This window comes from Chamaea fasciata, unplaced genomic scaffold (genome assembly GCF_029207755.1).
Source record: "Chamaea fasciata isolate MVZ Bird 193981 ecotype frontalis unplaced genomic scaffold, bChaFas1.0.hap1 SCAF_3, whole genome shotgun sequence".
NCBI lineage: Eukaryota > Metazoa > Chordata > Aves > Passeriformes > Sylviidae > Chamaea > Chamaea fasciata.
The window spans coordinates 71,086,049-71,099,313 of record NW_027094088.1 but is presented as its reverse complement, the minus strand read 5'-3'; the positions used below and the strand labels follow the sequence as shown (position 1 = coordinate 71,099,313).

The 13,265-nt window shown below is 36.2% G+C and overlaps 1 protein-coding gene across 4 annotated transcripts in view; it reads right to left on the bottom strand.

Annotated features, from left to right (window-relative positions):
• HACE1 (HECT domain and ankyrin repeat containing E3 ubiquitin protein ligase 1) overlaps positions 1-13,265 on the bottom strand; it is a 49,894-nt gene that overhangs the window by 18,342 nt on the left and 18,287 nt on the right. For 3 of the 4 annotated variants that reach the window (XR_010720064.1, XM_066179488.1, XM_066179490.1), the window contains 8 exons: positions 9,639-9,885; positions 4,318-4,655; positions 3,301-3,369; positions 2,565-2,652; positions 1,213-1,324; positions 1,032-1,129; positions 760-847; positions 15-164 (listed from right to left, as the gene is read on the bottom strand). Coding sequence is in view for 3 of the 4 variants with exons in the window: in XM_066179488.1 (XP_066035585.1) it covers positions 15-164; positions 760-847; positions 1,032-1,129; positions 1,213-1,324; positions 2,565-2,652; positions 3,301-3,369; positions 4,318-4,655; positions 9,639-9,885 (1,190 nt within the window). In the remaining variant the exon portion in view is untranslated. The remainder of the gene's footprint in view (positions 1-14; positions 165-759; positions 848-1,031; positions 1,130-1,212; positions 1,325-2,564; positions 2,653-3,300; positions 3,370-4,317; positions 4,656-9,638; positions 9,886-13,265) is intronic. The other variant, XM_066179489.1, reaches the window with a different exon arrangement.

The following is a 13,265-nucleotide window of genomic DNA, read 5'->3' as shown; positions in this document are numbered from 1 at the left end:
TAATAAAACCATACCAAGAATATGTTTGTAGAATGACCTTGTGAAGTAGATGTTCACTAGCTGTCTGTGATTCAGAGCCAGCCCCAGAATCTGGCCTGCAAAACGGAAGTAGTTCAAATGATCTGGATTTACAGAAGAGTTGCTGTTCGGCTGGAAAGTTGTTCCTATAAAACAAAAATAATATCATGTTCCATCGCATTTTTTTTTAATTAAGCTCTTCTTTATCAAACACACTAAGCATCTGAAAACACTGCAGGAGTTTTATCTCGGGGTTTTGAAAGTGTTTGGGGTTTTTTTGTTTACACAAAAAAGATGTCAGAAAGAAAAGTCTTAGAATGTAATGACATCTTACTACAATGCTACTGCTTAGCCACTCTCCAAGGCACTGTTCTGAAATAATTATCATCAACAAAAGGGTAACTACCAATTGCTAAACTTGGTCCTCCATCTTACTATACTGCTATACATATGTTTTACTCACTCTAATGGGCTTTGCTTCTATCAACTTGTGAACATGCTCCAAGGAAGGATGAGAATATATCTACTTCCTTTCATCTGTCTCCAGCCAGATACAGGCAGGAGACAGTCCAGTCCTAGCCTCCTTGGAGATGACTATTTCAAGCAGCCAGACCTGAACCTCTTCTTTTAGCTTTCATGAAATAATCTGTGCCTCTATACAGATTTTTTTGGATTATAAAAATGCATTTATAAAAAATTACAGCCTAAACTTAGGGGGGAAAAAAAAGGGCAGAGACATACCATCAGCTGACTGGGTAAATAAGGCATAATCTGGGTTAACTATTTCACTGGATAAGATATCAAACCATTCACGCACCACACCCTGTCCCTGCATGTCAAGAGAATAAAACATATTAGTACACAAAACTTTCACTCAATAGTTACGCTGCATAACCACATATTTATTTTAAAGTAATTTTAAAGTAGGCTTTAGTTCAAAACCACACTTGTGATTGAGAATTAATATTTCCATATGAAAATGCCATAAAAGAAAACCATGCACATTTACCCACCATGCCTTCTTCTCCATGAAATCTCACAGCAATCCCCTGCTTTAATTTTGCACAGTTTGCTTTAGACACAACTTCACAGCTACTCCTAAAAATAGAATCTAAATAAAAAAATACCAATTAATTTTTTCATCTTCATTCATTATCTTTCAAAGACACACTAATTCCATCTAGAACACAATACCTCTGTGAACCAAAAGTATGTCATTTTCATTGACAGGCCTGTGCACCATATCTGAATCTGGTTGCCCGGCGTGCAGATGTTCATAGAACCACTCACAGCGATCTTTAAATGGCTACAAAACAAGGTGCAAAACCACATTATACACATGCATCCCTCTGAAAAATTCCTCTCCCAGAAGCAAATGGTTGTGCATAATTCTCAATTTACTTTTGAGATGTGCAGAGTTACCCTAATATGCTATACAGTATTTTGGGAAAAAGAAAGGACTAAACATGCTCTTGAGTACTTGCTGAAGTTGGATCTGCAGAAAGACTGGACCACCAGCTATCCAGAAATATTGAAGTTTTCCACAGAAGAAAAAAATAGCACTAAACTTCATTTTGTGTTAGGGTTAGGGGAGAGCATGAAGGAACTTAGGTAAGAAGTAAGTCACCTGCTTCTGTGAAACTGCTGATAACCAACCACAGCTGAGCACAGAAGCACAAGTGATATGAACCAGCCCTATTTGCAGTAAGGTTCATTGGCAATATAAAACAGCCCAAAGGAACCAGAAACCTTATAAAGCAATTCCTAGGTGAAAAGGTTCTAACTTATTTGACTCAGTGTTTATTGACATTTTGCAGCTCAGTGGAGACAGATATGACACAAGCATGGCCTTTCTCATCCCCTGCAATTCACAGCACGTACATGAGTTGATCTAACAAACAGGGTATCAGTTCTCGGGGTCTCCTCATTATTCATAGGCAGTGAGTTTCAAAAACATACATTTCAGTGAAAGAATGAATAAACAATACACCTACACCATGGCCCAAAATTGAAAATGGATTAAAAAAAAGCAGTTTATCTTTAAAAATAAAAGCACAGTATGGTTCACAACTAAAGAAATAAAGCTGTTGGAACAAACAACAAGATGACATGATGTTTCACTAAAGGAGCTGCCACTAACTACGACCAAATAAAGAAATGGTGATGCATTTATCCTCTGGCTTGTCTCAAAGTACAAGTCAATCGGGGGGAAGTAAAGCTTTTTAAAGTTCAATCTATTACATGTGCACAAATAGATTTAAAACCAGAAATTTCACTCTTTAACTGAAAGTTGGACTTGTAAGACACATCCAACATTGGTTGTCTGAAATGGACTCACACATGTATTTTAGACAACTATGAACACAGAAATCTGGCTGCCATGTCTGTTTAATATGATCTTTCCACATTACAGATTCAGAAGCACTAGAGGCCATGTTTAGTTCTTTCATCCTGACCAAATGGATTTTCTTTAAATGTTATTTTTAAAAAAAAAACACCCTTTGCATATTCACAGAAGTTGTAACTAAGTACCTTCTGACATTTACCTGAGCTTTTATGATGTGCATAAATCTGGACATTAGTTCAGGACACTCCAGAAGAAAATGAAAGTGATCAAAAATTATTTTGGGATTTCTGAAAGAAAAATAGGTTAGAAGCCTGTTAGAGATTTAATACAAATTCCTCATGATGCAAAAAGTCTACATAAAGAAACCATGCAATTAATCATACAGACAAGTTTCAAGAGATGCTTCTATTTTATCACTTCTTCCTAACTCTTGTTTCCAAACAACTTATACTACTACCTCATCTGTTAAACATAGAGGATTAGAAGCAGCTCCCTACACAGAAGGAAGGTTATAAACCTGGCAGTCCCAGAGAAACTCTGGAAACAGACAACTGTACAAAGATGCTTTACACTCCTTTAAATTGTCATACATTTGAGGAAGAATGGAAGTTTTCATCTACCTTAAAAGGGAAGGCCTTATTTGGAACAAATATAAGGAAAGAATCCATTCATCAAATTATTCTATTGCTCTGTGAAAGAGATTTCGCGTACGAATCTTACAAATAGATCCCTTAAATATGCAGAAGAGTTCATTTAAGTCTGAGCTCTGAAACATTCATGTACACTCCCCTGAGTTCAGCAAGACCATTAAATCACATGTTGTTCATATAGCACAGCAACAATCTAAAAATACAACTCAAGAACAAAAAAATAAATTATTGCTGAGGAGGAACAGAGGGGTGCATTACAAGGTCCATATATTTGTTGAAACTTACCTGTTAACAAAACACTTTAGGACATCATCGTGTTTACAGACAAATTCTATAAAACGAGGTGATGTCATCCTGTTCAAAAATTTTAAGATGTTTTTGGTTAGTGCAATTGAAACTAATTCAAATTACATAAAATGTTGGGTTGTTTGGGGTTTTTTTAATAAATACTAAACACATAGAAACTGATGCTGTTTAACTAGTCATCACGAAACTAAATATTCAACAGCATTAAGATCTCATAATAAACTAACAGAAAAGGCAAAAATGTCAACTAATCATTTTTCAGATCATCCCCTGAGAATTTGTCCCCAGACAAATATTACTGGCCAATTTGAAAGCTTTTATTTAACTCAGTTTGGCAGAGAAAGAAACACCCTTATGGTGATTAGGAATAACCAAGAGTTGTCATGTAGTAGGACCCTTGCTTCTAGATTCCTCAGGGAGCTTGTGATGCCATCATACTTGCCTAATCTTCTACTCACAAGGGCCAAAGTCACAAATATAATCCATAACAATCTTGGACAGAGTAGGACTTCAGTTACAAGTGGTCATACTTGTTTCCTTTTTAAACCAGACCTCAGTGGTATTGGGTTTACCTAAGTTGAACTGCATGTTCTACACAAAACTACATGTTTGTCAACCTGGGACAGGATTCCAAGTGAGCATTACTATGAGACTGAGCTCTCCTTGTTATATATAATACAGTCAATTAAGTTCTGCCCCAGCCATCATTCTCATACACAAAAATAACTCTTTTTTTTTTCCTTCTGAGCGTATAGCTCCTCTTGTTGGATAATCAGGGTTAATTTCACATTAAGAACCAACAGCAAATACAGCTAAGTTTAAAAATACCTACTACCTACAAGTATACTACATGATTACAAGGAGCCATTAGACATTCAATACAAAATGTGCCCCAGTGCAGCTACATTCATCGGCAGCAGCACTATGGAAAACTTGCAGTGCTGTTTGGTGCCCTTAGAACCATAAAAAAAAAAAAAAAATTAATCCACTCCTTACCCCTGAGGCATCTGACAGGAGCAGCACATATAGAAGGCTTGAATGACAGCACTTAGCCTGTTTGCTGTCATGGAGATAACATCCTGACAATCAGCACAAGCTTCCTGCTTCCCAGCAACATCATAGGTTTTTAACTCAACAGCATCAGTGGACAGCTCGTTTCTTCCCTCAGTTCCTGCAGTGGCAAAAGTAGGTGCAGGAGTAGCATCTCGGTGATCTGGTCCTTTTTGCTTTAACAAAATAGAAGTAATGTTGGCAGAGTCCCTTTTGTTTTTCATCAGCTCTGTGGCTATCAGAACAAGCCACTCATCCAGAGAATGCCAGAGCAGTTCCAGCGGCTGCAATAAACACATGAAAAAACAGACAAAAAGCAACATGCTGACATTAGAGAATATTAATAATGTGATAATCCGCTTAAGGCAAATAAATATCATGCACATTTTAAAGCTTTAAATAATCCTGTAGAGGTTATGTTAGACATAAGAGGCAAATACTCATAAAAAATTCTGTACTTGTAGCCAAACAGCACAAAGTGAAAACTTCATATAGAAGGAAAATTAAGAAGCAATGGAAGAAAGATAAATTCATTTAGAAAGAGCTACAGAAGAACTATAGAACTGAACAATACGACACATTTTGGTTTCACACCACACTACTGCCTAACCACTGCAGCCAAGCAGGGAAACAGGAACACACAGGTTGAGTTTCTAGAGTAAGAGAGTGCCAGTTCTTTTCGAAGAATCTGGTCACAGAATCTTCCTCTACCAAGAAGATGGATGAAATGCCAGACACCATTGAGATTCAGGGTCGTGCACATGTCTAGTAAGAATGTGCTTTATGCATAATGTGAGCTCATACAGCTCATTTTGATAGTACCTCAGATGTTTCAGAGTAAGGGTCACTAACATCTAGCTTTACAAAACAGAAACAAGTATCAGCAGAATCCCATATCAAATTATAAGGCTATACATTTTATTTTAACAAAAGATACGCTGTTTTCACTACCACCTGCTAAAACCCAATATAATTGAAATCCAGTACAATTCCCTCACTATACATTTACTCTGAGTTGCAGGCCTACTACGGAGAAGAAAAAGGGATAAGACCTGTGGCTTTCTCATGAACATTAAAAAATCCACAAGGGCTGTCTTGTCCCTTAATAGTGTTTAAGGGCTTGTTTCACAAGACTACAGTCTAGTGAGCATAGGGACGTGAATCCTACAGGGAGGTAATCAACTCAAGTACTTCACAGCATTCCCAAAGTAAGAGTGAACTTCTAAATGGATTCCTTTTTCCATATATTACTGTTGCATCAATGTTTTTCACCAGTAAAAACATTCAAAGACTTAGCAAACACTGAAAGTTATGTTCTCATCTTCCCAAGTTGCTTTTGAAAATACAGAGCTACTCACAGTATCTGTACACTATCTGTACACTGTCAGTTGCACCTCATAGTTGACACACCCTCAATACTAAATAGCTAATGAATTATTAATAAATTATTTCTTATAAGAGCTGTGTATTAAATGATTCTGCTGAAATTCACCATTTAAAAGTTTACCACTACGCTTCCATTTTTTCCCAATAGGAGTGTGGGGGAAAGCCAGCCTTATCTCTAATACTGGTAGGCTTTGCTCAATATTTTGTAGATCACTCACTTAATGCTTGTGCTCCTAGTGACCACACATTTCTCTAGATGGTGACCTCCACCACAGGTAGCATTTTCTATTTAAATGTCTGCCATACAGGATCAAGTTATCCTCCTTCCAAGACCCATCTTGCAGACCTTTACCACAAAACATAACATAAAAAACCTTTCTAACAGAAAATAGAATTGAACTAATTAATTGAATACACAGAAGAATTAAAATGCAGCTGTACTCTTAACCTGTAACTAAGGAGAAACTAGGTAGTTATCTACTAGAACACTAAAATCTAGGTTTTTTCTCTCAAACTTTTCGATGTTTAGCTTGCCAGACACCATATTCCCCGAATATCTTATGTTTTATATTTTATTTCCCACAGATTTAGCACACCTTTCAGAACTTTTCCACCCAATTTGTTTTTCCAAAGCTAGTTCTTCACAGCTTCTGATCATAAACTCATTTAGAAGTCTAGTCAAGCACAGCAGCTTTAACATTTCCTTTTCTTTCTTTCTTTCTAGTCCAACTTCAGGATACAAAACACTTCCAAATATTGCCCATCACCTCCACATCCATGTGTCAGCATTTTATGTTGGCATCCATGACCAGACCTTTTCAAGTGGCATATGGACATATTCAATCAAACCACTAACAATGTTTTTTGGCAAACTACTAGTCAACATTCTTCAGTCAATTCTTACCATGAACTTCATATTAAAGAAAGACTTCCACTCAAACTTCAGTTGTCATATTTCACAGTGCAGAAAAGTCTCTCTAGAATTACACAGCTGAGTCTGATGGAGTACCAAGCTTTTACAGCTGCACACCTTACCTCCCAAATGCAAGAATTTACCTATGCAATCAATGCCTTCCTCTTTACTCATCTAGAAAGCAAGACCAGTAACCAAATCCATATTCAAACTGCAACACTGAAGCACAATCTTTTGCCAGATGTCAGATAGCTTTTTAAGACACAGGATGCAGGAGATCACTAATCCATGAAGTGACTTTGTCACAGTAGAGAAGTTACCTCAATTCTAGAAAAGAACAGTATCTGAAACAAGGAAAAAACATTAAGCACTTCCCAACCTTGTTCAATTACAGAGAAATTTTGCAGCAAGTTTACCTAATACACGATCACACTGAACAACAATTGGAAGAGCAATACATGGAAAAGTAATGAGTGCAAACCTAGTCAAAATTACTACTCAAAAGTTTTTCACTGTAAGATCTCATTTGAGTTAGCAGCTTGTTTCAAGCTTAGGAGAGAAAATTCAATGATTCTTTTATATCTTACAGGATCAGTACAAGAATGTGTTATCATTAGCTAGTGCTTCCACTTCAAAACATCTGGATATCACCCACAGTGAGTTACACTAAAGTACAGATAGCCCCGTGATCTTCTTGACTTCATCAAGCAGTAACATTTCTCAGTTCTCGGTAGGCTCAGATCAAGAATACTCACATTTTTAATCCCTCCTGGCTACATTACAGTGACAACCCTTCAAAATATGCTCAAATCAGTACATTGATACAGAAAAATTTAATGAAGCCTTACGAAAAGTCAGGTCTTTTTTATCTCCTCCCAAAAGGTGAAAAAGACCATCAGAAGAACATTTTCAAAGAAACGACAAAAAAGCAGAAGGAAAGTTAGGACTAAGAGAAAACTGGAAGTCACCAAATTCACTCAGCACCATATCTAATCTCCCACTACTCAGTCTACTGTAAATTCAGGGAAGAACAGACTAAACCAACCACAAGTGCAGGTTAACTTAGAATTGCCAGACCTGTGCTCCCATTCCCAAAAAACAGTAAGTTCTCATCAGCAGTTTTATATTTCTGAGTTTGAAATTTAAATCAATCTTTTAAATACCATGGACACAACAGTGGTCCTACTGCAGGGCTGCCTTACTCATAAAAATTCTAAATAAATTAAAGTAATTGCAGTAATAATTTTTAGATCATCCTGAATTTTTGTTTTGTTAGGTAATGCAACAGTAGTATACATTTTGCTTATTTATTAAAAATATACATGCTGTTTTCACAAAATTAAGAATTAATGATATTTTCTGGGACAACTGTGGCAGTTGTTTAATATAAGTCTACTGCACAAGACTTAAATGAGCAGTAAATTAAGAAACAATTCTTTCATCATACAAAGTTGTTTGGGCACACAGATAAGTGATTCTACTGATATACCATTTCCTTTGCAAATTGCAATTGAGTATTTTTGTTTATTTCATACTGAGTTCAGAAATTATGTGGAGTAGAAAAGCAGGAAACCTTTCTTTTTTTCCTTTTTGGGCTTGGTAGCAAAATATCTCACTGGGTGTAGTTCCCGTATGAAGTGTGTTTAACACCTGCTTGTAATTTAATATGGTATACTTGGACCAATTTTCATTAAAACTGTTAGAAAGTGCTGCCTTTAATAAAATAATTCTTGTGATATGGGTAGGGCTTTGTTTTTTAAAAACAGAATTCTGGTTAAACCCACATTATTGCCCTATTTTGATGAACAGTTCCAAAGGACAATTATTACATTGCACACTGTACAGTGCATTACATTTTGCACAGTATTGTTCAGACTCAAGCACTAGTTTTATAATCATCATATAAATCAATTTATTCTTAAAACTATTGTGCTAGCTGAAGAACAAACATTTGTGTTTGTATGGTTTTTGGCTTTTTTCTCTTTCCAAGAAAAGAAATTTAAACAAAAACTGAGATACTTCACTAAATAAACTGGAATTAAGAGTATCATCTTCCACGATCTTATCAATATAGCTCTGTCTTAAAGCCCTTAGAAGTAACCTGAAGAACATATTTCATAAAATAATTGCAGTAATTTCAAAATACTGTTTTCACAACACAGTGGAAGAAATGCAAAGGCAAAGAAACATCCTCAAGTCATTACTGACATCTAAATTTCTTGATATGAGCTGTGCTGTGTAAGAGTATGGAGTTAGATGGGAGAAGAAAGATTACCCTGCAGTTCTTTTTCATTAGGTGCTCTGAAAAGTATGGTAGTTGTACATCCAATGAAGACTGAGTGGCACATAGGAAACTGGGGGTTCTTTACAAAAAGGCAATCTATGACTTTCTACAGAGGGAATCCTTAACAAACAAACATAAAACTACCAAACACCTTCAGGAACTAAACCTCTAAATGGCAACCACCTAAAGCATGTGTCTGAAAGCAGATATAAACCAATAACCTTGGGTAGCAGTGAGCTGATATGTTTCAAAGCACATAATAATAAAATCAAAGAACAACTTGGGGAAAGATGCCATGATCACAGTGAGAACAATAAATTGATCAAGAATTCAATTGTTTCCATTTGTCTTGTGAAACTAGATAAAGCTTATTGATCAGCCATCTATCTGTGTACCTCCAACTACCATTTTGAAATTACATTAATATAATTTATTATATTAATATCACCATATTTTGAGATTACTATATTCTTAACAGAAATAAAAACAGAATTTACCAAAGTCACCTGGGTAACTAAACCTTCAACACCTAATAAACAATCTATTAAAAAAGAAATACACAGAAATCATAACATGAGATGTGCATCAGTGGCAAAATGAATTAATTCAGTGGGGAAAAAAATACAGGAGAAGGAGAGAGGGAGGTTTAACTTAAAAAGGAATAGGGACATCAACCAAACTTACTTCCTGTTCATGAGATGTCTGATTAATGAATGCATGCTTTGTGAAATTCATCTCTTTAACGTCTATCTTCCTAACAACATCATATACTTTTCTGACCTTGAACACCTGACTTCTTGGAGTTTTATTTCCATTGTAGCCCATGTCATTTCCATTACTGGGAGAGGATGGGCCAATGCGAAAGACATGGCAAAATATCCTCACGATCCTTAAGAGACTCTTCATTTGAGCTTCATAATTACTTGACAAGCTGGGGGAAAAAAATGGAATGTTTAAGTTTCTTTTTCTAGATGAAACAATTTAGTATAATAAGGAGTAAATACTCTAAAGGCAGGGTCTGATACACATGCTGAAAAAAACCCCCTAAGCTTCAAACCCTAGTAAATTTTAACTTTCAATTCCTGCACCAGCCCCAGAAGTCAAATACAAGCATTACAATTTTACTAACATGTATATGTAATTTTAACTAGAAGTAAGAACAGCAAATTCCAGATCTTTCAAAATACTTTTTTTTTTTCAAATGCACTTCTTATGAACCCCTAGGAGCAAATTCAACTTCCTACAGAAAGAACCTCAGTGCATGAAGCAAATTGGGATATCCATCCAGATGAAAATGTTTTTCAACCCAGAAAAAGAAAGCATCCAACAGAAAAAGCCTCCTGACTGATCAGATATGCTGCCACAGCCCATCCTCACCAGCTATTTTCTAGGTGCCCATTAGCTACCTCAACCAGACAAGGGATCAGGATGGTAAGGATGCCACTACTTCTGCTCAAGAAAAACATAATCTAAAAGATACTAAACAAAACCACCATTATATTATTTATTTATCCAACAAATATACTAAAATACACTTTTATGTCTCCTTAATTGAACTGGCAAACACTGAACTCTGTACCAAAACAGTGCAAAATATGAGGTATTCATGACTTTATGCACAAGCAGAACATTCTCCACCAAATTCAGCCTGGTTTTCTTTCTTAAACCCCAAGTAGTAAGAACTCTTCTGTCTTGAATTAATAACTAACCACAAGAAATTAATTATTTTTCTATCAGAACCTACCAACTTGTAAGTATTATAGAAGTGAGCACATACTCAAATCTATCTAAAGTACTTGCATGTACTTAAATGTACTTGCATGGCTTAAAAGCATGCTTCCCAGCCAGAAGATCAGTAAACACCAGAAAACTGAGATCTTACAGGGGGCTGTGTCTATTGTAATTAATAATCTGTTAATTCACAACCTTGAAACACAGTTGGTTTTAACAGCTATTGTAGCTTTATTATGATCTCATTCACCCCATGTCATCAGCAAAAGACCTATTTGTCTTCAGCACTACATTTCAATGACTGTGAGTTAACTTTATAAAGCAATGTACTAAGAATTTTACCAAACTACCATACAAAGTATGACTTTCTTGTGACAATTTATACTTTAACCAGGTAAATTTTCAGTAAATCAATATAAGAAAGGAACACAGAGAGTAAACAATGCTACAGTAGGAATGTTACGTTTTTAACCAGGTAAAGAAAATCTCCTGACTGGCAGTCTGCGATTGTGTTACCAGAAGCTCTCATCACAGCTAAACATTAGCATTTGTAAAATCCTTGCTTATACACCAAAAGAATCTATGAATACAAGAAGGTAACTCAAGAAGTTAACTACTGAAAAAAAAGAAAAAAAAGGAAAACTACTAACATTTCAATTGATATTTATCATGTCTCAACAATGGTGGTTTTTCCTGGTGAAATTTCCTGGTCTCCAGGATAAGGACCCACATATATAGAAAAACCTTAGAGGACTTATAATAATTTACTGAAGCTTCTACTGGCATGTTTGTAAACATTCAGCTAGGCCTAACCTGCACCACCAAGACCAAAGCATGTCACACTTCAATTATTTTCTTGCAAAAAGGGAACACATGATGAAGACAATTCTAAGTGAAACAGGGTCCCTGCTCATACTCAAGGCAGAAGTCTTCAGGCAGAAGCTTGGTGGCACTCCTGGATACTTGCTAGAAGCATTACAAGAAACAATTTTAGATACTTTTGAACTAAACAACAGACAAACCCAAAAGCAACGGGTTGTGGGTTAGTACCTAGGAAACTTACACAGATGACATTAGTTCAGTCATGCAAGAATGTCATTATTGGACGTCTTCATGGAAAAAGTACATTTTATACATTTTTGTTGGAAGAAGAAAAGGAAAGAGGCCCAAGCTCAGAATATTCACCAAGTACTACCTTAATCCTCATTGTGTTTATAAGAAATCAACCAATAAATATTTCCTGAAGTAGAAATTCACTGCTTTTGCCAGGAAACCAAGTTGGAGAGAAGAGAGGGACAGTTTTTGCAAAACTGCATCTGTGAAACTGTCTTGGAATTGTTTCCTTTTGCTATCACATTTCTGTTGTGATATATTACAAAGTACCAAAGAGAAGCTGGCCAGTAAGAGTCCACAGGACACTCCAAGTACTGGCATCTCTAGAAAGGAGTCCTTGTCCAATGCAATGCAACCCTTCAATCTGGTCTTCAGCCTCCACCAGCCCACCCATCCACAGCAATACAGGAGCACACAGCAGCTCAAACTCAGAGACAGGAACAGAGCTACTATTTCTACAGCCACACTCAGGGAGCTGCTCAAATCAGACGAGCAGTAACAGTAACAAATCAAATCTAAACATTAATCCCTTTAATTTACCTGTGAAGACGCTGAAACAGAAACAAAGACTACCTTGTATGATGTAATCCAACTTCTACAACTTCCAATAACATCCTTATACAGAGCAAGTTTGAAACTCTTTCCTGCACTAAGGTTTTACACCTTATCACAATTTGTTTGTGGGAGATCTATTGACTCTAAGGAAGCCTGGAGACATAAAGGAATGTTTTACAAGTTCACACATTGTTACAAGTTAACAGATAGACACTGACGCTCAGCAACAGCAGAAATTCTTCAAAAAGTTATCTTCGCAGCAACAAAATTTCTTTAATGTCTACATACTTTAACCATGAAGTTTCAAGGATTCAGACCTTTACATTAATTCATCAAAGTGAACACCCACCAGAAGAAGATTTATTAACGGTGTAAAGAATTTCCTAGCATCATCCAGGAGTTCTGACCTGCTATCTACAGGCTCCATTTAAATGTAACATGACTAATGAGGAAGAAAAAAGGCATCTAGGAGTAAGAATATACTATTTATTTTCCATCTCACTGATAGGCTCCTCAGAGCCCAGCCCAAGTTAAGAAGCAGCTTCCCAAGTCATAATCCTCTACAACCTGCGCTGACAGATTTCTCTGATTACAGAGCATTCTCAAACCTCTTTTTGCCAAAATGCCATCTAAAACATGTTAATAAGGAACTTCACTCATGTTTTCAGACCCTTGACTCTTCCAGTAGAGATTTTCTAGTAAAGCATAAAGGTTATACCAAAATCTATTAGCTGCTAAAAACAGTAAAATGTGCCAACAAATTGCAGACAAAGTGCTTTGCACAAACTCTAACAGATGCCACAAAAACTAGGAAAGCATACCAGGTAAATACGTTTGCCCATGTCATGAATCTCCCCAAGTTACTGCTGCTTGTGCTGCTGAGACAGCACACCAGTAGATGAAATCTTTTAT